The sequence below is a fragment of the Camelus bactrianus genome, chromosome 31, assembly GCF_048773025.1.
Source record: "Camelus bactrianus isolate YW-2024 breed Bactrian camel chromosome 31, ASM4877302v1, whole genome shotgun sequence".
Taxonomy (NCBI): Eukaryota; Metazoa; Chordata; class Mammalia; order Artiodactyla; family Camelidae; genus Camelus; species Camelus bactrianus.
In genome coordinates, this window is record NC_133569.1 from 21,314,964 (window position 1) to 21,339,863 (window position 24,900).

Consider the following 24,900-nt stretch of genomic DNA (forward strand, 5'->3'; position numbering starts at 1 on the left):
AGATGGGGGACCACAGGCACACCCCAGCCCCCGTCCGCATCCCCGGAGCCAGCCTGGAGCTGGAGGCTGGGGCTTGGGGCTTCAGGACTGCAGTCCCTGTTAGACCCTCCAGGATCATTTCCCCTGGGAAACTCAGGTCCAGGCCACCCCTCGGGGGAGCTGGGGGAGGAAGGGAGTGCTAATAACTCAATCGTGTAAACAACCCCTAGCAGCCTGCCCTGCCACAGAGCCAGCCTCTGGGGGAAGGCAAAGGGGCTGGGAGACTTGATGCCAACATGACCCCAGTCCTGCCAGTGCCAGACATTTCAGGCCTCCTCCCTCAGGACCCCTCCTCTTCTCAGCTGATGGAAGGATCCCTGCTTCCATTCAGTCTTTTGGGAGGAAGTTTCCCTCCTGGCCCTTCACGGCTTCCCTCTCCAGGGATGGCGGTGTGACCTGGGACAAGGCTAGAGGCATCTGAGACCTCATCCTTCCATGGAATGGGGCTGGGTAGGGTGGCCCTGCCTCTGTCTCAGACTGGGTGAAGGCAGGCCAAGGATGGCTTCCACAGGGAGGCAGGGGAATCTCAGGGTGGGAGGTGGGTGCCTGAGGGGAAGGGAAGCGCCCGTTGGGCGTGTGGGTTTCTGTGTGTGTCTGAATCTGTCTGTGTGTGTTTGAATCTGTCTGTTTGTGTCTGTGCTCTGGAACCACCCCCGCAGAGGAGCCAGGATGCTTCCTCGGGTGGAGGGTGCCCTGCTTTCCCATTTCCTCTCCTCCTCTCTACTCCCTCCCAGGAGCCACTCCCATGGGCTCCTCTCCAGTGCTGGGCCTGGAAACACCAGGAGCACAGGATGGGGTAGACCCCCAGAACACGGAGCTAGAGCAGGTGGTGGAGTACATCTGGTCGCACTTCCTTTTCGGACACTTGGTGAAACCGAGGCCCTCAGAGCAGGGACATTCTAGAGCCTACACCCTTCTAGAACTGCCAAGGCAGGACACTGCGCCCCAGGAAGGGGCTTAGGTCTGAAATAGTGAAGAGGAGCTTGACTAGATGAGGACCAGGCAGGGCAGACCTGGGCCAGCGGGATGTGCCCATGTGCCAGAGCTGAAGAGGACCAGGAGCTAGTGGTCCAGCAGGCACCGGGTGGCTGGCATGGGTCAGAGCACCCATCACTGACCCGTGAGAACCCGACTGCCCCTGCCAGCTCTGGCACTGCCCCCTCCCAGCCGCCCTGCCCTGGCACCCCAGGGGGCACCCCGCCCCATCGTGGCCTGGTCCGGCCCCTCCCGCCCTTTGCTCCAGTTCCCGGGCTTGGCACCTATAGTGGGGGTGCTGCCCGCCTGCCAGGCTCCGGGGCCGGGCCCACGGGAGGGTGGGGCAGCTGGGAAGCTGGCACGCTGCCCCGGGGGAGCCTCTCTCGGCAGGCGCCCGGGTGCCGCGGGGGGGAGGGGGGAACAAAGGGCTCATTCTCCCCCTGCGCAGCCGGTGGCATCGCCGGGGCGTTGGCGGAAGCCCCCGGGGCCCGGGAGGGGGCAGGCCCAGGCGGGGCCGCCAAATCACGGGCTCCTGTTTCCCGCAGGGTGCTGGAGGAGGAAACCGGCGGAGCAGCTTCCCCACTCTCAGTTGCGCGTCTGGCGATGGCGATCGGAGGTCCTGCTGCGCTCTCCGCCGGGCTCTCCCTCCATTAGCCGCGCTGCGCCGTGCTGCGCCCTCGCTGGTGCCTCTCTCCCGGGTAGCGGGATCGGCCCCCCTTCCAGGCACGACCCCCTCCCCCGGCCCCTCGGCCTTTCCCCCCAACTCGGCCATCTCCGACCCGGGGCGCGCGTTCCCCCCGGCCCGGCTCCCCCTCTCCCTCCGGGGACACCCGCTTCCTAGCCTCGGCCCGGCCCTCCCCGCGGCGCAGCACGGAGTCTCGGCGTCCCATGGCGCAACCCACGGCCTTGGCCCAGAAGCTGGTGCGGCCGATCCGCGCCGTGTGCCGCATCCTGCAGATCCCGGAGTCCGACCCCTCCAACCTGCGATCCTAGAGCGCCCCCGCCGCCTCGGGGGAAAGAGAGCGCGAGCGCGCTGAGCGGAGAGCGGGAGAACGAGTCCTCGCCCGCCGGCCGGGAGGCCCCGGAGCCGGCTCATGGGGAGAGGGCGCCCGGCGTCGGCCACCACGACCGCCGCCGCCCGCGCCGCGCCCGGCCCGTGAAGCCCAGGTAAGTGCCGAGAGGGGCGCCAGGCGTGCGTATGCTGGGGACACCCGCGGCGGGGCATTTCTGAGCCAAGCCCGCGCCGCATGCAGGGAGCGAGTTCCCCTTGCTCCTCAGGGCAGGGCCACAGCTCTGAAAGTTAGGATGCCCGACGGGGCCGGACCGCGTCGGAGCTGCGGCCCCGAAAACCCCGAGCGCTCTCCGTCACAGCTCCCCGGGCCGCCTCGCCTCCTTCCTGGGGCTCCCCTCAGTGGGCCGAGGTGGCCGCGCCGGGAGTGCGCTGCGGCTCTGGTGCCACCTGTCATCCTGGTCCTCTGCACGCACGTTCAATTTTCCCTCCTTTGCCTCCCTCTGGGGCCCAGCCCGCTTTCCCCGCCTCCTTCGCTCCGCACCAGCCGGGCGTACAGTTACCGACGTCCACCGGCGGCCCCGGCACTGTGGCATCTTGACCCATCCCGGCTGAGGCCTCTTAACCCTGCTCTCCTGTGGTGGCTCACTCCTTCCCTTGGGGGCAGCGGTGGAGATCCCGGCCCTCAGCAGTTGTCCTTCGTTCTGCCTCAGAAGCCAAGGAACCGAAGAGCTCAGGGAAGAGGCAGACTCCTGGCTGCCCAGGAGTAGGGAGCGATTCCTGCCGGCAGCCCTGCCTTGCCGCCCTTCCCAATGACTCCAGCTTGCTCTCCGTTCGCTTTCCACCCAAACAAGCCTGGCTGGGGCTGAGGGGTCGGGGGTGGGCCGGCAGTCTCCCCTAGAGCCACAGGACTGACTGCAGTGTGGGAACAGGCCTCTGAAACTGCCCATTTCCCAGCCCTATTTTACACAAGGACACACCGAGGCCCAAAGGAGTGACATGCCTTGCCCAAGGTCACACAGCAGGTGACTGGATCAGGGCCAGGATCCAGACGTCTTGTCTCCCAGTGCAGTGCCTTCCATGGAGCTCATCGTTTGGGTTCTTGCCCCCTGTGCTTCCCCGCGGCTCATGACCAGTTCCAGGCTCAGTAAGGCCAGGATATGTCATCTTAGAAATGGCAGAATCTGCTGAGGGGCTCTGGCCCAGGTGGGCTGTCAAATCCCAGGTGGGCTGTCAAGTCCCAGGCATTCTGGGGAAGGGGTGACCGACCCACACTGGAGCATCCCACCCATGCGGGTCCTTGGAGTCACATGTAGGCAGGCAGCATGGAGCCCAGTTGTAGGTTGGCACTTGCCTTACTGGTTTGAGGCGCCTTTGTGCTGCCAGGGCGGTGCCCACTCTGTGCCGGGTGGTAGGGTGCTTCGGGCATGTGCCTAAGAAGCCCATGCTCTGGTGGTTATGCTCCAGGGACCCACTCTGGGAGAGCCCCATGAGGGCAGGAGAGTGATGGAGAGTACGCCCAGCTTCCTGAAGGACGCCCCAGCCTGGGAGAAGACAGTCCCTGAGAACGGCATCGTGGGACAGGAGCCGGATACCCCGCCGCGAGATGGCCTGCACCCTGCGGCAATGTGCCTGGGAGAGCCCGCTCCCTTCTGGAGGGGTGTCCTGAGCACCCCAGGCTCCTGGCTTCCCACTGGCTTCCCCCAGAGCCCCAAGGACATGCTCCCACTGGTGGAGGGTGAAGTCCCCCGGAATGGGGAGAGAAAGGCTGGCTGGCTGGGCAGCAGGGAGGGGCTGCGCTGGAAGGAAGCGATGCTTACCCATCCACTGGCATTCTGCGGGTCTGCGTGCCCACCTCGCTATGACCCCCTGATTCCTGAGCATGGCGGTAGCCATCCCAAGAGTGACCCTGTGGCCTTCCGGCCCTTGCACTGCCCCTTCCTTCTAGAGACCAAGATCCTGGAGCGAGCTCCCTTCTGGGTGCCCACCTGCTTGCCACCCTACCTAGTGTCTAGCCTGCCCCCAGAGCATCCACGTGACTGGCCTCTGGACCCACACCCCTGGGTGTACTCCGGGGGCCAGCCCAAAGTGCCCTCTACCTTCAGCTTAGGCAGCAAGGTGAGTGTTGGAGCAGAGAGGGTACCTAGGGCTCAGGCTGGCTCATTGGTCCCCGAGCGACACTGCCAGGACCAAAGCACTCTGCTCTTCCATTTTGATGGAAAGATAAGGCGGTACCTGGGCAAAGGAGGAGCCTGTCAGCTCACAGTCAACCCCAAGCAATTCCTCTTCTGAGCAAACCCATCTCATCAGGCCTCCCCTGCCTGTAGGCCCTTTCAGGAATTGACTCACCCATTGTCCACCCAGAACAAGGCCCTGGGAACAGGGGCCTCAGAATGTGTGGTCTGGTCCTGGGGGAGGGGCCGACAAAGCCTTCTATCCAGGAGTGGTGTGTGCAGGGGGCCCCAGGCCTGTACGTTCCCCACAAGTGTCCCTGGCGCCCAGGCATGAGATGTAGAATATTTTCAGTGCAGCATGGTACAGAGCATCGCACAGTCTGAATAGATTCTGCAGGCTCTTTGGCTGTGCCAGGTATCAACCCTTTAGCTGCTGGATGGTGGAGAGGTCTGAGAAACCCTGGGGAGAGATCGGGGGGTAGCCAGGGCTATGAGGGAGGCAGTTAGGGGACCAGTATGTGAGTTCTTCAGTATTTTCACAACCCTTAAGGCCACAAAGTTTCATACCTGCTGGTTGTCAGTTCAGCTCATCCTTTTAAGCTCTGAGAACCAAAGTCATCACTGGCTTAATCCCTTCTCCTCTCTTTAGGGCTTTCACCACAAGGATCCAAGCGTTCTCAGGCTGGCAAAAGAGCCACTGGCAACTGTGGAACCTGGGGTTTTGGGCTTAGCCCCTGGTGGGCATCTCCAAAGAACCGGGGAAGTGGAACACCCTTCAGTCCACCAGAGGGATGGAGAGACAGGAGTCAGCAGGCATCAGAATCTTTGTCCTCTTCTCCTGGGGCATCCAGACACTGTTCCCCGGACCCCCTGGCCCACTTGCTCCCCAGGCCTGGTTCATACTCTTGGCAATGTCTGGTCTGTACCAGGAGGTGGGAGCCTTGGGTACCAGCTGGGGCCGTCAGCCACATCAAAGTGCCCCTCTCCTGGGCCTCCTGCCACCCAGGTGGGCTGTTGCTCATCTCACCCACCCACTAGAGATGGAAGTCTTGGCCCTTGTGGGAAGTGCCAGGAGGGCCTGGAGGGGGACCCCAGTGGGCCCAGTGAATCCAGCGAGGAAGCAAACAAGGCCCCTGGTCCCAGGGCCTGCCCACCCAGCCATCACACCAAGCTGAAGAGGACATGGCTCACACGACACTCTGAGCAGTTTGGGTGCCCAGATAGCTTCCCTGGGGAGGAGGAGAGCCCAGCCGCTCAGCTGCGGGCCCTCAAGAGAGCAGGCAGCCCGGAGGTCCAGGGAGCAGTGGGCAGCCCAGCTGCCAAGCGCGCATCCGGCCCTTTCCCAGGGCGGGGGGCCAGAGGTTGGCAGGACGTGCTGGACTCATCATTTGGGAACAAGGAGGAGACAGAACAGCATGATGACCACAGAGGTAAGGGGGCAGGGGAGGGGCCGCAGGGGGCCCTACTTGGGAGGGCACGGCCAGGGCGGGGGCTCTGCGGGGAGGTGAGGTCAGTAGGCACTTTATGAGTAGATCACACCCAACTGTCTGATTTCCCACTTGGATGGGATAGCTCTCTGGGAGTTCCTTAGCATCTACAGGCCAGAGCCTTCCAGCAAGTGGCTTCTATTGTCATCTGCCTCCTCCCAAGCCATGGTGTGTTGGTGGCAGTGTAATGACAGTGTTCAGAGCATGGACTCTGGAGTCAGAGTGCCTGAGTCCTGACTTTGCTGACTGGGTCTGTGTGACCCTGGGGCTAGTTACTTCACCTTTCTGGGCCTCGGTTTCTTCATCTATAAAATGGGGATAAGGACAGCCCTACCTCATACTGCTCAAGACATACCTCAAGACTGCCGCAAAGATTAGTGCTATCATTTGCGTAAAGTGCACCCAGTAAGCACTCAATGAACAGTCATCTTTGTGATTATTCGTGCCACGAATCTCTCGTCGGGGAGATTGCCTCTCCTGAAGGTCCCCTTGTCCTGTCTCAGGAGCAAACAACTACTCTCTAAGCAAGTCGGACCATGGAAACTCAGTTTGGACTCTGCTAGGACTTTGGGCACATCCTGGACCCCTCTGTCACACTGTGCCCCTCATGGAGAGTTCTGGCACTGCCAGCCCCAGCCTCAGTGATTCGGGATCACCTCGGTTTCTTGGCCTCCTGGACTGCCCAGCCTGGATCAGGACTCTCGCTGGCCTTGCCCAAGCACCCTGCACCTGGCATGGGTCTGTCCACGCTCTCCCGGGCCTCTGCCTGGGGCTGGGAAGCTGTTGGCCCCTCTGCCTTCTTGGGTTACAGCACCTGTGGCCTGTGTTGAAACTCTCCAGCCTTCTCACCTTCCGGCGCCCTCCGTCCACGTCAGGATTGCCTCTTCACACTGCCAGGCAGCCAGCAGTATCACTGATCCTGAGGCAGCGCTATCCAAAGTCTGCACCAACTGGATCCTGCGTCCTAGCTGCCCCAACCTTAGGCCCAGCACGGCAGAGCCCTCCTCTCGGCCCATCAGCCCACATCAGGGAATTCACAGCCTCTTCACTCAGCCTTTTGATGAAGTTTCTGGCTGCCTGTTAGCTAGTTCCGAATCAGGCCTCATAGGCCTGGGCCTAGAGGGCGGGCTGGCTCTGCGTGGAGACGGGCTGGGTGCTAAGGCAGGGCCTGGGGTTCGCAGAAGCCCCCTGACCAGCTGCATTGTCCCCTCAGGACCGGGAGACGGCAGGGCCAGCCTCCAGGACCCAGGGCTTCCCGATACACCTTGCGCGGCTCCCCCAGTGGGCATCACTCAGTGTCAAAGCTGTGCCCAGGCAGCTGGCGAGGCGGGAGGGCTGGCCTGTCACTCCCAGCCAGTACCCAGGTGAGCCTGTTGCCCTGGAGGCCCCCAGCATCCTCCCACTGGGGCTCCCACCTCACCTTCCTCTGCCCTGCCTCCAGGTTGCCTCTGGGAGGGGAGCAGCAGCAGGAGGAAAACTCGGCAGCCAGCTCTGAGGAGGGAAGAGGGTCTGGCCCAGAGGCCGGGCTCAGCGTGGGCCTCGCCAAGCACCTGCTAAGTGCTTTGGGAGAGCGACTGTGCCGCCTGCTGCGGAGGGAGCGGGAGGCCCTGGCCTGGGCCCAGCGGGAAGGTGAGCAGGCCCCACAGGGTATTCAGGATCCCAGGAGGGCCAGGTCCTGTGGTCAGTGCTTTCACAGGGAGCGTGGGGCCTCCCTCCCACAGCACTGCTGGTCCTGCTGCCACCGCCACCTCGGGAGAGCTCCTGCCCTGCTTCGCCCTTTTTCCCAGCTCAGGCTCTGAGTCAACTTGTATTCTGGTTTCTGGCCTGGGCGGGTGATGTTGGGAAGGTGTAAAACCTGGTCTGGCTCGACTCTCTAAGAGCTTTGGGCTTGTTGGGGAAACAAGACTGAGTGCCAAGTGTCTGCAAGATCACCCAGAGGCGAGGGAGCTCCCTGCGGCTTTGCGCGGGAAGGAAGGCTTCCGGGCGGCAGGCTCATGGGCCCTGGGCCCTAGGAGGCTGGTAGGCTTGGGGCTGAGGTTGGAGACTGACAGGGCGAGGGGCGTTCAGATAGTCCCTTAGGCTCTAGGCTGCCCCTCCTGCGCCTCTTCCACGGGATGTTAGAAAACACGCACCTGTGATGCTGTCACTCCCTGAGTGGAGCCCATTGGTGGCTCCCTCTTGCCCCAGGAAGCCCATTCCCCTCCTCTTTCACAGCCAACCCCTGTCCACCCCACCCCTTCCCTCCACCCGGATTCCTGGCACACCGCATCACCTCTGCCCAGGCCTCTCTGCTCACCTGAGCTTGTCCGCCCCCTCAGGCCTTGGCATCCTCTGTTCCTTCTGTCTGGAATGCCCTTCCCCTCCCTTCCTACCTGGTGAATGAACACTTAGTCACCGCTCGGGGCGCATTTGGCCAGCTGTCCCCACCCGTCCCACTTTTGTACTCTGGCACCCACCCCGTGATGCCATGATCATTGCTGTGTTTATGAGTTCATCTCCCCCCTTGCGATGTGAGTGCTGGGAGGGTAAGCGCCGGGTCCTGACCAGTTCCGAATCCCCGGCCCGGAGCCCGGGATGGGACAAGGTGTTTGTCGAATGAGTAAGTGAACGTGTGCTCACTGGCCTCCTCCCTCCTGCCAACAAGGGCTTAGTCTGAGGCTGGGTGAGGGAGAGAGCAGCCTCCTACTAAGGTTTCCTCTTCTGAGACGCAGAGTCCTCCGAGGACACAGCGCCCGCGAGGGAGGGAGGTGGATGATGGGCTGTGTTGGGACTGGTGTGGCCTGGGAAGCCCTGAGGCAGGCACTGGGGAGGTGAGGCCTGCACTGCCCTGGGAGGGTTGGCGGGGTGTCTGTAAGGGGCCTGTCTCCCTTCTGGGGCAGCCTCTTGGTGGAAACTGCTCCTGTATGTCCATCCCTTCCTGGAGGCCTCCCCTATGAGGTCCTCAAAGTGGCCGGTGGCTTGAGGCCCCTCTGACCCGGTTCTCTCTCGTGGTCAGCAGGCCAGGAGCCAGCGGGGGCAGAGGACAACCCGGGCATTCCACGCTGCTGCAGCCGCTGCCACCACGAACTCTTCAACACCCACTGGCGGTGCCCCCGCTGCAGCCGCAGGCTGTGTGTGGCCTGCAGCCGCATGGCGAGTGCTGGGAGGGCCAGGGAGAGAGCAGGTAGGAAAGGAACTGGGGGCCTCGGAAGGGCTGCTCCAAGGATTGTGGCCAATTCTTGGCAGCCTCTCCCCAAGGAATCCTCCCTCCCCACCCTCGGCCTCAGCCACCACTGCTCAGTGCCCCTTTGAGCAGGCCTTTCCCTCTTCCCGGATCAGAGGGCTGTGCCCACATCCTTGCTCACCCTTAAAAGAAGTCGAGTGCCTAGTCTCTGCCCCTCACTTTGCTCAGCTGGCACCTTTTTAAACCTTACAACATGGTAAGGTGGGTATTATTGCCTTCATCCTCCAGATGAGAAAAACTCAGAGAGGTTAAGTGACTTGTCCAAGGTCACACAGCTAGTAAGTATTGGGTCCAGGATTTAAGCTCAGGTCTTCGGATTCCAAGTCCTGCACTTTCTCTCCCTTGGCTCAACTCAGCCACCTCCACACTTGAAATTTCCCGGTAGACACGGCCAAAAAAAGCTCCAGGGTCAGAAACCTTTGGGAACACCGTATTCTACAAGTTTATCTTGCAGCCTTGCAATGCACATTAAAGCCTCTGTGTTCTGCAAGCAAAAGATCTTATGTCACTACTGAACCCAAGTTTCCCAGAAAGCCCATGTTTTATAGATTGTCAAGGCCCCGGACTTGGATATCATGCCCTTGCCCTTCTTCCCTGACCTTAACCTGGGGTCACCTTGATTTCCTGACCCACAGCTTCCCCCTTCCTACCCTACAGGCTGTCAGGAACAGTCCACGGAGAAGTGTGCCCAGGAGGCTGGGCACAGTGCCTGTTCCCTGATGCTTACCCAGTTTGTCTCCAGCCAGGGTGAGCTCTCACAGAGGGGTGGGGCGTACAGAGGGCGGGCCCTGGGGGAGACCAGCTTCCTGTTTGGATGTCCCTCCACTGCCAGATCCCATGCTCTCCCAGTTGGTGAGGCCAAGCAGCACAGGGGTGGCCTCCTGCCTGCACTCACCAGCAAATTCTACCTCCCCTCTCCCCTTCACAGCTTTGGCAGAATTAAGCACTGCAGTGCACCAGGTCTGGGTCAAGTTTAACATCCGGGGGCACTGCCCCTGCCAAGCTGATGCCCGGGTGTGGACCCCTGGGGATGGGGGCCAGCAGGTAAGAAGCAGGGCCAGGCAGTGTGTCTGCAAATTACTGACCTTAGTAGGATTTGATCCTTTTTTTTTTCTTTGATGGGAATGAAGAGAGACATAGATGCTGGGTGAAATCAGGCTACTTCTCCTCTTCCCTTGGGGATGAGGATACAGGGCGTGAGCTCTAGCATCTGCTCCACCTCCCTGCCCAGCAGAAGTCATCACTCTCTGCCCGCCACCCTTTGTCCCCTCCCAGCTCAGCACTTCCACATCTGGCTCGAGCTGCTGGCTGGCGAGTCTGCCTCTCCCTCCCCAGCCACTGGCTCCTGCAGGCGGAGCATTGACCCACCTTCCCAGTATTCCCTGCACCTAACACAGAGCTAGTGCTCAGTGTACATTTAGAAAGTGTCTACAAACTTCGTATTTTTATTGTAGAAGTCATTCATTCAAGAAATAGTTTATCAAGAAGGAGGGTACAGCTCAAAATGCTAGAGTGCATGCTTAGCATGCACAAGGTCCTGGGTTCAATCCCCAGTACCTCCTCTAAAAAATAAATAACTAAATGTAATTAACCTCCCTCACCCCCCCCCCAAGAAATAGTGTATCAAATGACTTTTATGTGCCAGACACCGTGTGCATTCCCATTGCGGAAAATTTGGAAAATACAGACAAGATTAAGGAAGAAAACAGCAACAGCTTAAAATGCCATGGTTATCGTTTTGATGTTCTTCTTCCCAGTCATTTGCTTGTATATTTATTCCAGTCTCTTTTAAGTATACTTTAGATCTCACTGTATGTGTACGTCCATGGGCAACTTTTTTCCACCTAATGTTATATTGTGTGACATTTTGCTCCTTGTAAACACGATCTTAGGACTTAGAAGGGTCCACTGTTAATACCCGTGGGCTGAAGTTGATTGAGTTGCGTTTGCCATGTTTAAATCTCTGGTTTGTCTGGTGGGTGGCGGATGGGTCTAACAGAAGGAGCCGACGGTGGAAACTCCCCCAACTCCTCAGCCTTCCTGCAACGGAGATACCAACAGGACCAAGGACATCAAAGAGGGTGAGCAGCCCCTGCCCCTCGCTGAGGCCGCGCGCAGGGGAGGCTGGGCCAGTTGGAGCCCCCTGAGAGAGACTGGAATTGCTTTAGCCACACCCCGCCTGCCCCACAATCACGGTCACTCTTCTCAAGTCATTCTAGAGAAAATAAATCTAAATAAAATCTAGGGCAAGCCTCCTAACCCCTCACCAGCCAGACCTCTGTTCTGAGCTCCTCCTATGGAGAGGTCCTGGAGATGCTGGCAGGAAGGCTGGTGGGAGGTGAGCGTACCCCAAGCAGAGCTGAGATGGGCAATGCCAGTGGGACAGAGCCAACTCAGCCAGGAGATGAGGGAAGAGCAGGTGGGCAATGGAGCCTCGAGAGAAAGGTGAAGCCCCTCACTAATCACTTTTCTCCCTGACAGAGACTCCAGACTCCACGGAGACCCCAGCAGAGGACCGTGCTGGCCGAGGGCCCCTGCCTTGTCCCTCTCTCTGTGAACTGCTGGCCTCCACTGCTGTCAAACTCTGCCTGGGGCATGAACGGATACACATGGCCTTCGCCCCTGTCACTCCGGCCCTGCCCAGCGTGAGCGAGGGCACGAAGGGAGGGCTGGGGGCCTGGGACTGAGGCTGGGCTGGCCTGCCCTGCAGGGTCCAGCATGTCCTGAGCACTCCTGCCCCTCCATCTCTCCCTCCCCGCAGGACGACCGCATCACCAACATCCTGGACAGTATCATCGCACAAGTCGTGGAGCGGAAGATCCAGGAGAAAGCCCTGGGGCCCGGGCTGCGGGCCGGGCCAGGCCTGCGCAAGGGCCTGGGCCTGCCCCTCTCACCGGTGCGGCCCCGGCTGCCTCCCCCTGGAGCTTTGCTCTGGCTGCAGGAGCCCAGGCCTCGGCGGGGCTTCCATCTCTTTCAGGAACACTGGAGGCAGGGCCAGGTGAGGCTCCTTGCCTCGGTGCTCCCAGCTCTCACGCCGTCGCCTACCCTCAGGGCCTTGATCCCCAGACCCAGGCAGACGGGGTCCCTCACTCAGAGGGAGCAACAGGGCTGACTCCACGCTGTTCTGGTTCCCCTACAACACGCCCCAGCCTGGCCATATTGGGCGCCCCATCCATTCTCCCCCATCCCCCTTTTGCCCCCACTACAGCCCGTGTTGGTGTCAGGGATTCAGAGGACACTGCAAGGCCACCTGTGGGGGACGGAAGCTCTCGGGGCCCTTGGAGGCCAGGTGCAGGCACTGACTCCCCTCGGGCCTCCGCAGCCCGCAGGTCTGGGCAGCACGACATTCTGGGAGGGATTCTCCCGGCCTGAGGGTGAGTGTCCCTAACGTGGGGTAGAGGGAGCTGGGAGCCCGAGCTGAGGGGCAGCAGAGTCCCAGAGCGGCCCTGGGGGCGGCGTCCAGTACAGAAACCGGACTCTGCTGCTGCCAGAGAAGCAGGGGCGTCTGGGCCAAGGAGGTTCCTCCCTGGGCCAGTGGCCTTTCTGTCTCCTCCCCTAGTTCGTCCAAAGTCAGATGAGGGCTCCGTCCTCCTGCTGCACAGAGCTCTGGGGGACGAGGACACAAGCAGGTGTGTGGTACCGAGAACTGGCCGGGCCTCTCTTCCTCGCCTCCTTTGCTCCGTGATCCTCAGTGCTCCATGCTTGCCTCAGGGAGTTACCTTAGTTGTGGGGGGCTTTGATGGGGCCTCTGGTGCCTGGGTCGAGCCTGCTGGGCATGACCCCTCCCACACACACAGGGTGGAGAACCTGGCCGCCAGCCTGCCCCTCCCAGAGTACTGTGCCCACCATGGGAAACTCAACCTGGCTTCCTACCTCCCACCGGGCCCTGTCCTGCGTCCACTGGAGCCCCAGCTGTGGGCAGCCTATGGTGAGTGTCCACTCTGTTCCTGCCCAGTCCCTACCCTCTTCCTGTCATCTCCGTGTTCACGTGCATACGTGCCAAGGTCCGGGGGCCTGTTCCCAGCTGTCCTTTCTCTACCTCCATTCAGGTGTGAGCCCACACCGTGGGCACCTGGGGACCAAAAACCTCTGTGTGGAGGTGACTGACCTGGTCAGCGTCCTGGTATGTGCTGAAGCCCCACTGCCTGCCTGGCACCGGGCACAGAAAGGTGCGTCCTCGGCCGGAAGCAGGGGTGGGCACAAGCTGTGAAGGTGAGGTGCTGTCTCTGCAGGCCTTGGGCCCTCCTGAGCTGTCTTTCTCCCCCAGACTTCCTCTCAGGCCTGGATGGGGAGGGGCTCTGGTCTCCGGGCAGCCAGGTCAGCACCGTGTGGCATGTGTTCCGGGCACAGGACGCCCAGCGTATCCGCCGCTTTCTCCAGATGGTGAGGAGGGAGCTGGGAGCCCGCCCCTTCCCCTCCCAGCCCCAGAAGCTCTCCCTTTGTGTGTGCCCCGTGTGCTCGCCCCCCTGCCTCAGGTGAGCTGGACTCAACAGGTGCAGAGAAGGCAGAGTGGGCCCTTATGAGTGGCGTGTGGTAGGGTGAACAGGAAGGGTAGGGGCTGAAGTAGGACCCAATGATGAAATGAAGCAGGAGATGCTGCAGGCTGGGCTCTGTGCCAAGGGCCCTAGGTACACTATCTCTGTTAACTGTCACAACCAACCTATGTGGTAGGTACTGCTGCTTTCCCATTTCACAGATGAGAAAACTGAGGCTGAATGGTAAAGCTAGTCCCTGAGCTTGTGGCTGTTCCCAGCCTGGGTCATTACACTCCATGGGCTCTGGGTCTGCGTTGGCAGGCCAATGGGAAACCTGCCTGAAAATCCATCCTGTTGCTCTCCTCCTCTGCATCTTATGAGGAGGTGTCCTTTGAGATGCTAGCAAGTAAGCGCTGAGGGGGCAGTGTGTTAGGTGGAGGGAAGAAGGGACCAGGAGAGGGGGCAGGGGAGGAGAAGAGGAGGGGGTGAGCAAGAGGCTCTGGCCAGCGGAGGGTGTGTCCCAGCGGTTCCAGAGTCCAGATGAGCTCTGACTGTGCTGGAGAAAAGATGCCACGAAGTGTCGCTACGCTCAGCCACACGCACGCACGCACACACACACACAAACGTGCAGGTGTCCAAGTGGCTGTCCACCACCACCCTCCTGCCCCAAGGCGTGCACATCTGCAGACACACCGACGGATCACACAGCGCTGCAGACACACACACAGGTGCTGGAGCGCGCAGAGGGGAGCAGACCGAAGCACACCTTCATACACAGGGGGCCTTGTCTGGTCTGGGTGTGGCCAGCTGTGGGCCGTCCCGTACGGCCAAACCCAGTGATTCACAGGGAGGGTCTGAGGGGCACATTCTCACTGGGTGGCCTGGGAAACACTGCTTCAGTTCCAGAATGTTCTTCCTCAGCACCTGCCTGGAGTTACCCTACCTGACTCACCAGCCTCCCCTCTCCCTGCGGTCCAGTCCTGGAGGCCTGAGCTCTAAGCCCAAGGGTAATTGCTGAGGTCCTAGCTGAAGAGGTGGATGTAGCCGGTGGCCAGCTGGAGGGTGATGCTGGCGTTCACCTCTACAGGTGTTCCCTGGGCCCTGGCCTCCATGAGTCCCCATCTGCCCAGGGAGCTCCCCACTCTGGTTGCTCTGGGGAAGTCCCCCCAAAGCTTGCCTGCTCCAGAGGACAGGCAAGTTCATCCAGCCACAGGGAGTCAGAAATTCCATGTGGCTTTACCTTTCCGGACTGAGGATCTTAGAAGACTGACAAATGCTTTGGATCCTCTCCCCAGGGACATACAGCTGCCTACTTATAATTTAGCACACAGTTCGGGATGTTCACAGGACTCCACAAGTTAAGAGCTCCTGGTGTCGACGCTTTATGAGTTGGGATTATGCAGGATGACTTTCTGGGCTTTGGAGAAAGGGGTACCTCTGAACGAGGGAGCAGAGGGCCCAGGGCCAGGGACAGAGAGGCATCTAGCCCAGGAAAAGCGGGGATTTAGACCCCTAGCTTCAGCCTTAATCCTTGCCTCTAAGCTCCTTCCAGCCAAATAGTTCTGCCAACTTGAGTGGCCCCAGCCCCTCACAACCCTGCCCCTTTCTCTCCAACCCCCATGTCCTCCCCGACCTGCCCTCCAAGGCTTGACTGCTCCAGGTTTTTCCTGTGCCTCTAGCCTCTGGGGAGTCCATGCGCCATCCTGCAGCCCTACCTGCGGCTTTCCCCTTACTCATTCCTCCTTCTTTTCTCTCAGGTGTGCCCTGCTGGGGCAGGAAACCTGGAGCCTGGCACCCCAGGCAGCTGCTACCTGGACGCAGGGCTGCGGCGGCGCCTGCGCGAGGAGTGGGGTGTGAGCTGCTGGACCCTGCTGCAGGCCCCTGGAGAGGCCGTGTTGGTGCCCGCGGGGGCTCCCCACCAGGTGCTTCCCCAGCTCGCAGGCGGGCGAGGCCTTCGCAGAGAGCTCATGATATCAGAAGCATTCCCCAGCCTTTTACACACTCGTCCCTCTCAACTGCCTCCAGAGCCAGGCAGGGCAGGAAGTCACGCCTCCATTTAGGGAAAAGGAGAAGCTGAGTGGTCTTGAAATCATCAAGCCAACTGCCCTTTGTGTCCTCACTGGCGACTCTGCTGTCTCTGGCATCCCCTAGGCCTGGGTTTGGCCACACCCCTTGGGTTGTCTGGTGCTGGATCCAGGGCCTCTGCTCTCAGGCCTGAATGGGGGTCATTCTGGAAAGCAGACCTCAGGGATGAGACAGAGGGGCAGGGTATGTACGTCATCCCGAGTCTGCACTGACTCTCCTGCCCCCTCCCCCCTTCCCGGAGCAGGTGCAGGGCCTGGTAAGCACAGTGAGCGTCACTCAGCACTTCCTGTCCCCGGAGACCTCTGCCCTCTCTGCTCAGCTCTGCCACCAGGGACCCAGCCTATCCCCTGACCACCGCCTGCTTTACGCCCAGGTGAGTGTGACACTGGCCAGGAGCCTGAGTGTGCTGCTCAAGGTCCCCTACTGCACAACTGGGCCCAGGAAGGTATTCTTGGCTGGGGGGAGCCCCAGGATGTGACTATAAACTCCTTGTCTTCTCTTTTTCTTCTAGATGGACTGGGCTGTGTTCCAAGCAGTGAAGGTGGCTGTGGGAACACTGCAGGAAGCAAAATAGAGGGAGCCCAGGTGTCTGGGTTAGGGGTGAGGGACAGGCGGACCAGTGCTCAGCTTCAGCAGAGACTGGCACTGGGGGACTTGGGGACTTTGGGTCAATTCCGCAAGCACCACTCTGGGCACAAGCAGGGCACCCCGTTCCCTGCCCCTGATCTGGGCCCTAACAAAAACAACCACAGTGCCACCAAATCTCACACCTGCCCTTTGCAGGCCGGCACCTGCTCCACTCCTGCGCCCCTCTCCATGGTACCAGCCCCACACTGGGGGTGACTGTCTCCCTCCAACCCCTGCCCCCACCCCGACCCAGGGGACAAACAGCCCTTCCTTGGGGACCTCGGGAATCATTCTGGCTTAAGTAACACCTGCTGCTGCTGCCTCTTCTGCTCTCTCACCTGTGCCCAAACTCTGCTTACACCACCCACATCCTCTCGAGCTCCTGGGGGGGGCCTTTGCACTGCAGGCATGCTGGACAAGGGGCTACCAACATCCTGCCCTCTGGCCAGAAAGCTGTGAAGTGTGGGGAGGGGGTGGCATCAGGACACTGCACAGGCTTGGCTGGAGGAGATGGTACAGGCGAGTCCCTGTCCCTGCTCCCTCTCTTGCCTCCCTCCTTTCTCAATTTCCATTAAAGGCTGTTGTTTTGTGAATGCTGCCAGTGTGGTTGGCCCTGCTCCTGCAGGCCACATGGACTGGGGAGGGAGGGGACACGTGGAAATGGAGCAGGGTGGGAAGGGGCTGAGGCTGTTGTAACAGGGACTTCAAATACTCCTGCCTGCTCTTCTTGGTAGAGGAGGGTGTGGGGGGGTGTTCCCTCCATCCCACTGAGGGGCAGATGGAGCCTTCCCCAGGGGGCTGCCCCTGAGGATGGTCCTGACAGCAACAGTGGGCCAGGCAGAGGCCTGGACCATAGCATCAAGGTGGCTTCCCTGTGTGGCACCACAGATCTGGGTGCCCCAACTCTCTCTGCAAACACCTGGCTTCCCCAGCTCTCCTGTGTGACCTGACCTGGAGCTCCGGCATCTGGCCCAGGAGCGCCCCTGCCCAGCCTTCTGCCCTCAGTGTCCTGTGGCCGGCCCCAAGCCGCCGGCCTGGGACTGACCTGCTGCCTGAGACAGCTGACAGCCCCGCCCCACCCCAGGGCCCTCTGGTGTGGCTCCACCCGCTCCCCTGCCCTTGTCCGTCTCAGCCCCAACATGCTCTGACTATTGTTAAACTTAATTGTTCCTGCGGTGGTTCGGGGAATTTTTTTTTATGAAATAAAAATTTTTTATTAAAAACTTAATATACTTTCCGAACATTTAGAAAAAAGAAAAAAAAACCCTATAAACCCACCTCCAGTCCAACCACTATTAGTATTTTCATATATTTCCTTCTAGTATTTTCTCCAGGGAATCTGCTTTATACAGGGTTGAATTGGGGTGCTTCATACTGGGGTTCTTTTTTTACCACGGGATTCTGATCACTTCTGTGCTGCTATCTGACTTTTATTTTAAATGACTGCTTATATCCCCTTAAGCGGCTTTGCAGTGATTTACATAATCATCCCTCATTTTTTAAAAAATTAGGTTTTTCCATTGTTTGCAAAGGGAGATTATTTTAATTATTTCCCATGGGCTAGGGGACAAAAAGGAAAAATTAAGGAGCTGCTGCCCTTTAAGTGCCACTGGATTCTTTTAACTGATTTTATTTAACCCCATATCATGACTTAGGGGTAGGTATTATTTATTTCCATTTACAGAGAAGGAAACAGGCAGGCTAGGGATAAGTGAGTCACCCAAGGTCACCCAGCAATCTTTGTGGCAGAATTGGGACTTGAACCAATTTTCCTGACTCACTTACAAGACAGTCTTAGCGCTTAATGGACTTTACAGACGGGTTTGCTGTCCCCTCTGTCCTCCTCCTTCCCGTACAGACACTTCACAGCTGATCACATTCCAAGTGGCACAGAGCGACTCATCCTCACCTACACTTCACCTTGTATAGCCGTGTCCTGATGTCACCCCAGACCACAAATACGGGGTCCTTCCCGTGGGAAGGTGGGGTTGGACCAGGGACTGGGCTTCTTCCGACTCCAGTCTGCCCTGCTGCCTCCCCTTTCATGGCGGGTCCTAGCACCCTCGAGGGCATATTAGGTCTGGCTCCTAGCGAGCAGCAGGTGGACCAAATGTTCCAGGACTAGACCTGCAAATGCAGACAGTCCAGGTGGGGCTGATCCTGAGAGTCAGCTTGGGGCACGGGGTGGCACTCTTCCTCACGGAGGCTCAGACGGCTCACCTAGTCCAGCTCTGCCCCCTGGACCCCTGTTTCTCCCAGCTTCTCACTGTCCACCTTCTGTTCCAGCCCTGCTCACTGGCCGAGACAGCCCAGAGGCACAACCCTCAGGGCTGGCAGTGACCTCAGAGTGTGTCTATCTATCCAATGCCACTTTTTTTTTTCTTATCAAGTACATTTTTAAGACTTCTTATTTTATTAAGAAATGGTTTGAGGTCACAAAGATAGCACAGAATGTCCCCAGTTACCCTTCATCCAGCTTCCTCTCACGTGAACATCTTACACAACTTAAGAAATGGATATTGATATGCTATTAACTAAGCAACAGACTTGACTGGGGTTTCATCAGTTCTCCACTAATGTCCCTCTTCTGTTTCAGGATCTACCTAGCAAGCTTACAGCTGGCCTGGAGTGTAGAGGCGGCTCTCCCAAGGTCGCTCAGCAAGCTAGCGGCAGGGCACAGGCTGAAGCCAGACCTCCTCCTCCCTGTCCCTTGGGCTCCTGCCCTCCTCACCCTTCCTGCTTTGTCCAGGGCCAGGTGCTGCTCCATAAACAACTCCAGCCTCACCGACACCGCTGCCCCACCCTGCCTGCCCGGCCCATTTCTGAGGTTGCCTATACCACCTTCTTGCACACGTGCTCACATGCACATGCCCTGAAATGCCCGGCTCACCCACACCAGCCAGTGCTCTTCCCTCAGTGGGAGTGGAGGACTAGGAGCCAACCTGAAGGAGACCTGCCGTTGCTTCACGTTCTGGAAGTTTCTATCTCAGCCCCCCTCCCTCAGCTTCTCCAGTTGTCTCAGGGCCTCTCCTGTCTCGGTCTGGCGTGTGCTCTCTGCTTCCCGGCGCCTGGAAGTCTATTTTCTGTTGTACCCCTCAGCCCTCCAAGAAGGCCCCGGTACACCCCCTCGAGGGCCCTCCACCTGTGGGGCCCTTTCACAGTTTACAGCTGGCTTTCAAGTTCCTCACATGCTCCTCATCACAGGGGTGATTAGGGCCACTTAGCAGGAGAGGCGTGCTTTCCCAGCGGTAATGGGGGGAGTGGAGCCGCGGTTTGCTGCAGCCTTTGCTCTTCCAGGCAGTTAGGCTGTCTGGTGTTTATCTTAGGCTGCCTCTGAGGCTCTCAGAGCCCTGCCCAGACATGACCTCACTCTCCCAAATCATCCCTGGGAGGCAGAAAGGAGTCTGGGACCAACGCTGTCCCCACTTCACAGATGGGAAAACCAAGAGCTAAACACACACACACAGACACAGACACACACACACACACACACACACACACACACACACACACACACACACACAGATATACACACAGAGCAAATATGTTGACAAGTTGCTTGGCAGTCCTGCAGGCCTGACCCTCAGTCCTGTGATTTCAGTTGTCTGGAATGTGAGAGGTCTTGGATGGGGTGGGGGCAGCAGTGCTTACCAAGTGCCTCAAAAGACTGTGGGTCCACCGGGGATATCCCCCAGCCTGACATACGGCCCTGCCTCCAGGGAACCTGCAGCCGGGTGAGTGTGTATGAAGGGCCTAAGGAGGCCCATCCTGTGGCTAGAGTTTGTGAGGGTGAGGTCTTCTAGTCCGTGGCGGCAGTGTAGGCACGCGCCATGAAAGTGGGCCTTTGTCTGGTAACAACAAGGGCTGTGGCCAGGAGGGCCCGACCTGGAGGGTTGGCGGGCTGCCTGGTGATGGTGACCCACGCTGGACAGTCCACAGAGCTCCTCTCATGACGTCTCACCTTCCCGACAGCCCTGGGATGGAAGAGCTGTTAGGAGCTCACTGTACCAGTGAGAAAACAGGCCCACGACTTATTCAGGGCACAGAGCCAGCCAAGGAACGGTGACTGGGCATCCAGCTCCAAGGCTAATGCTTTGGCTGCTCCATCAAGCCACTGTCCCCCCCAAAAGGGATGTGCCCAAAGCCAGCAGGAGGAAAAGGGAAGTCTTAACTGAGGAGCTCCGACTTGGCTGCTTTCACAGTTTCTCTCCAGATGGTCCTGCCTTCCTACCCTGAGAGGAAGTTAAAGGAAGCTCTGAAGAGGAAAGGTCAGGCTGGAGGAAAAGAAGGAGTTTGCCAAATCAACCCACACCCCGCTCTCAATGGCCCAGGGCCCTGCTAACTGGGCAGGGGCGTCGGGGAGGACAAGTAAAGACACAGGAGCATAACCCCGGCCCCTGCAGGGGAGAGAAATGCATGAGAAATGCGAGGGGAAGGTGGCTGGGACACTGCTAAAAGCTAGTCAGGCTGATCCCAGGCCCTCTCTCTGCCCCCAATCCCCACCTCCCATCGCCAGGCACACCTTGACCACCCCAGCTCTGCTCCTTCCCTTCTCTCAGCGCCTGGATCATCTCCTGCCCAAACCAGTCATTTAGCACTTGACTTAGAAGTCAGTTGACTTTCCATTATATGTCTATTCACCTCCCCAAATGGATCCTAATCTCCTCCAAGGCAAGAGCTCATGAGCCACGTGACAGTCAGTACATTCTTAGTAAAAAAAGGCTATTTGGGAAAAATAAAGGCTATTTCGTGCAATGCCGTGGTAAGTTCATGACAAAAGCTGGACAGTGGGTACAAGCCGCAACCCCGGTGACGTCATCGGGCTTGTGACGTCAGTGTCGCTGGCCGCCGTGGCGCTCCGCTGCCTGCGGGCAGGATGACGTCGCCGTCGGAACCCGGGCAGACAAGTGCGCCGAGGGAGGAATTAGCGAAGCTAGCGGCTGAAGACTCCGGGGAGAGGCGAAACCGATGGAGCAGCAGAAGCCGGGCGGGGTCCGTACTGCCGGGGCGGGGCGCCTGGCCCCCTTACGGATTGGTTCCGCCCCGCAGTGACCGACACGCACCAGCCAATCCGGGACAGCCTCGGAGACACGCAGCCTATCAGCGGCCAGGGCTCGCCGAGCGCTTCCGCGTTCGCGAGCGTGCCCGCTCCAGTCCGCAGGGGGAGGGGGCGAGGCCGATGGGCCCGAGGGTCACCCACGTCCATCCCATCCGGCTCGGCCGGTCTGCGGGGACCGGCCCGCTGCTTCCCAGGGAGCCCGATGGCCTCGGAAGGACTGGCGGGGGCGCTGGCGGCCGTGCTGGGGGGCCGGGGGCTGCGCGTGCAGAGCTGTGACTCGGGGCCGGCGGGGGAGCCGGCGGCGCCCGTGCGGCTGCGGAAGAACGTTTGCTACGTGGTGCTGGCCTTGTTCCTCAACGAGCAGGTGAGCGTCCGCCCGACGGGCCCACCGCCCGGGCCACCAGAGCACGCAGCCAGCCTCAGTGGGGACAGAGGACCTGCCGGCAATAGCCACCGCTTCTTGGTGTGTGGCTCTTCCCAGTTTTGCAAAGCACTCTCACACTTATATCTGAGCCTTGTGCGGTCCAGCCTGGAGATTGTCCCCATGTACAAAGGAGGAGGCCCAGGAGCCTGTTTGTCTCATTCCACTAGGCCTCGGTTCCTTGAGGGGAGGGCTGTCTTACTCCTTTTCCCCAGAATGTAGCACAGTGCCTGCCACCCCTGAGTCCCATGGGCAGTCACTGCGCAGCCTTTGCTTATACTCAGAACTTCTGACTCTCTGTGTGATGCTGCCCTTTTTCGTGCTGATCCCTGTACAAGTTGCTATAAAAACAGCTGGGGGTGTGGGCAGGGCCATAGGTGAGAGTTGTATGAGCTGAGGGTTGGGCATGTGTCTCAAAGCCTAGACCCCAATGTGAGGACCAACCACAAGCTGTCAGTAAACCATAAGGAGAGGTGAGAAATACACAGTGACTTACATACACATGAGTCAGTGCAGGACACATGGCGACCCTCTCTGTGGAGCCTGATCCCTGAAGCAGCTCCCAGGAATCTTAGCCTCTTTCTGAAATGGAAGCTCGAATGCAAAGAGAGATGAGTTGCTGAGACAGCTGCAGTGCCCAGATACACAAGGGCCAGCCCCCTGGAGAGCTCAAAAATTTAAGGGTGTCTACCAGGAAGTGGATATTGAGGGACTGTATCTGAGATCTGATCTGGACCGAGGGCCAGTGAAGGCTGCTGTCTGTGCTGATCCTGTGGTGGGTGAGGATCTTCTTTCTCCCCACAGGATGAGGTGCTGCTGGTCCAGGAGGCTAAGAAAGAGTGCCGTGGGTCGTGGTACCTACCTGCAGGGAGGATGGAGCCTGGGGAGACTATCGTGGAGGCGCTGCAGCGGGAGGTGAAGGAGGAGGCTGGGCTGCACTGTGAGCCTCTGACGTTGCTGTCTGTGGAGGAGCGGGGCCCCTCCTGGATCCGCTTTGTGTTCCTTGCCCGTCCCACAGGTACGGCCCATCGGGTGGCATTGTGGGTAGAAGGCCATTGACATTTCCCCAGCTTATCCTTAGGTGAGATGAGCCCCTGATCTGGCTGGCACAAGCCTGGCATCCTGAGATTCCAGCCTGAGGGCTTGACTTGGGGCCTCCCCACTTGGGGTCAGAGCTAGATGCCTGGGTGGCCCTTTACTCTGCCAGGCCCAGCACTTTCTTCAACATAGACCCTTTCCTCCACCCTGTTCCCCACACCTCCCCCAGGTGGAATTCTTAAGACTACCAAGGAGGCAGATGCGGAGTCCCTGCAGGCTGGCTGGTACCCACGAACCTCGCTGCCCACCCCGCTGAGAGCCCATGACATTCTGCACCTGGTAGAGTTAGCCGCCCAGTACTGCCAGCAAGCCAGGCACCCTCTCATTCTGCCCCAAGAGCTTCCCTGCAGTCTGATCTGCCAGCGGCTCGTGGCCACGTTTACCAGTGTCCAGACGGTGTGGGTGTTGGTGGGCACAGGGGGGACGCCTCACTTGCCCATCACTGCTTGTGGCTTCACTCCCATGGAGCAGAGGGGTGGCATCAAGATGGCCGTCCTGCGGCTGCTGCAGGAGTGTCTGACCCTGCACCACCTGGCAGTGGAGACCAAGGGGTTGCTTGGACTGCAGCACATGGGCAAAGACCAAACAGATGGCATCTGCCTGAATGTGCTGGTGACCGTGGCTTTTCGGAATCCAGGTATCCAAAATGAGCCCCCGAAGGTTCGGGGTGAGAACTACTTTTGGTGGAAGGTGATGGAGGAAGACCTACAAAGCCAGCTTTTACACAGGCTTCAGGAATCATCGGTCATCCCAATCAACAGATAGGAGGCTGCCGTCAGCAGGCCAGGAGCTGGGTGTCTGTGCCTCCTCTGAGATGGGCAGGGGGTTGGCAGTCAGAGATCTTGTTGCGTTGGGAGCAGGGCAGTTCTCCTGGCTCCCAGGGGGACTTCCATCTCTCGTCGCCATGGAGCAGGTCTCTTCAGGCTACACCAAAAGGGACAGTGCCTTCAACCAAATAAGGCATCCAGAGCTCAAGGACCGAGTTGCCCTGAGGGCACAAGGAGGGCACGATGACTCCCTAAGGGGATGGGAGGACTTTCTGAACTTGAGGTGGCATCTGCTCTGCATTTTCTGTGCCTGCCTCAGTGAAGGCCTCATCGGGATCTTCAGGCGCTTACAGCGTGGAGGGGGCGCTGGGGGAGGTCATTCCAAGGGAGTGGGTCCCTGGCTGAGTAAATAGGTGTTGCTTACTTTGCCTTCCCACCTAAATGTCTCTGTGGGGAGGACGGGAGCAGGAAGGGGGGCTGCCTCAGTTTGAGAAGCTCCTCTCTTTATCTCACTGACACCACCCAGGCCTTCCCTGACAGCAAGCTGATACTATAGGTGACTGGCGGCTGGCTTCCTTGGTCCACTGCAGCCTCTCCTGCCTCCCAGGTGGGGTGTAACCACATCCCCTCCAAAGTTTGAGCGGTGAGATGGCCAGAAGCTTCGAGGTGGGGAGTGAGGGACCCCACCCCCACCGCCTCCCCGCCTCTCTGCCCAAGGCTTTCCACCTTGAGTGTCTCCATCCCTTCCCTGAGCCACTCTGCTGACCTGGGCTCCTGCCTCTGCCTTGATGCAACTCCAGCCCAAGCCAGACCAACATGTTTCTCCATTTCCCCTCAGCCCAGCTGGATCATGGCAGGAATCTTTTTAAAGAGAACTTTACTAAAATTTAAGGGAAAACCAAAGGAAATGAATGAAGAAAACATAATGTGCCATCACTGCTGGGCACTAGTCATTAACGTAGAGATTCGATTCTGAGCAGGGAAATACTTGACTGGGCTTCCCTTCTGCGGTAGCTCCACTCTGACGCCGAAGGACCAGGATGTCCTCAAAGGCCCCCTCCCCTGCCTCTCCGGGCTGCCGTCCTGGCTTTCTGGCCACTGGGGCTGCGGTAGGAATCCTCTTGTTCCCTCTAAAGACGATCGTCTTCTGAACAACGGAGTCAAAGCCTTTCATTTCGGTTCACTTCTCTCGGTGTCTGGGGGACCCACCAGTCCATATCCACCTTGAAGAACAGTGATCTTTGCTCCCACTACTTGGCCTACAGTGTTTTCAACCCTGGGTGCCCACTAGAATCGCCTGGAGAGCTTTAAAACCAACTCTGGGCCCACCCCCGGAGATACTGATTAACTGGTGGAGGCTGGGCCCAGGCCACTGGTATCTTAAAAAGCCACCAAGTGATTGTGACATTTCCAGGTGAGTGGCACTGATCAGCTCCCTCTCCCCACGCTGTCAGCTTGCCC

At 59.3% G+C, this 24,900-nt stretch overlaps 3 protein-coding genes across 8 annotated transcripts; all 3 read left to right on the plus strand.

Annotated features, from left to right (window-relative positions):
- The first annotated feature begins 1,366 nt into the window (after window positions 1-1,366).
- On the plus strand, window positions 1,367-2,007 carry HRURF (HR upstream open reading frame). Its single transcript, XM_074355516.1, has one exon. It carries the CDS (start codon window positions 1,903-1,905, stop codon window positions 2,005-2,007), a length of 105 nt encoding a protein of 34 aa, XP_074211617.1. The 5' UTR covers window positions 1,367-1,902.
- Window positions 2,008-2,048: 41 nt separating this feature from the next.
- HR (HR lysine demethylase and nuclear receptor corepressor) lies at window positions 2,049-17,322 on the plus strand. Of its 6 annotated transcripts, XM_074355515.1 has the most exons (19): window positions 2,049-2,181; window positions 3,491-4,141; window positions 4,847-5,627; window positions 6,898-7,048; window positions 7,126-7,313; window positions 8,680-8,847; window positions 9,565-9,654; window positions 9,836-9,951; window positions 10,907-10,988; window positions 11,389-11,552; window positions 11,669-11,905; window positions 12,116-12,281; window positions 12,443-12,536; window positions 12,705-12,835; window positions 12,957-13,076; window positions 13,175-13,290; window positions 15,140-15,304; window positions 15,712-15,840; window positions 15,979-17,322. In XM_074355515.1, the coding sequence occupies exons 2-19, from the start codon at window positions 3,530-3,532 to the stop codon at window positions 16,039-16,041; spliced, it is 3,573 nt and encodes a 1,190-aa protein (XP_074211616.1). In that variant the 5' UTR covers window positions 2,049-2,181; window positions 3,491-3,529; the 3' UTR covers window positions 16,042-17,322. The 6 variants fall into 6 exon arrangements, 5 of the variants coding, with proteins under 5 accessions (XP_074211616.1, XP_045372627.2, XP_045372629.2 ...); XM_045516671.2 differs by lacking the exon at window positions 2,049-2,181 and having other exon boundaries at window positions 2,188-4,141; XM_045516673.2 differs by lacking the exon at window positions 2,049-2,181 and having other exon boundaries at window positions 2,188-4,141; window positions 12,467-12,536.
- A 3,778-nt stretch (window positions 17,323-21,100) lies between these two features.
- On the plus strand, window positions 21,101-23,862 carry NUDT18 (nudix hydrolase 18). The gene is made up of 3 exons (XM_045516577.2): window positions 21,101-21,517; window positions 22,379-22,592; window positions 22,842-23,862. The coding sequence occupies exons 1-3, from the start codon at window positions 21,356-21,358 to the stop codon at window positions 23,435-23,437; spliced, it is 972 nt and encodes a 323-aa protein (XP_045372533.2). The 5' UTR covers window positions 21,101-21,355; the 3' UTR covers window positions 23,438-23,862.
- The last annotated feature ends 1,038 nt before the right edge of the window (window positions 23,863-24,900 follow it).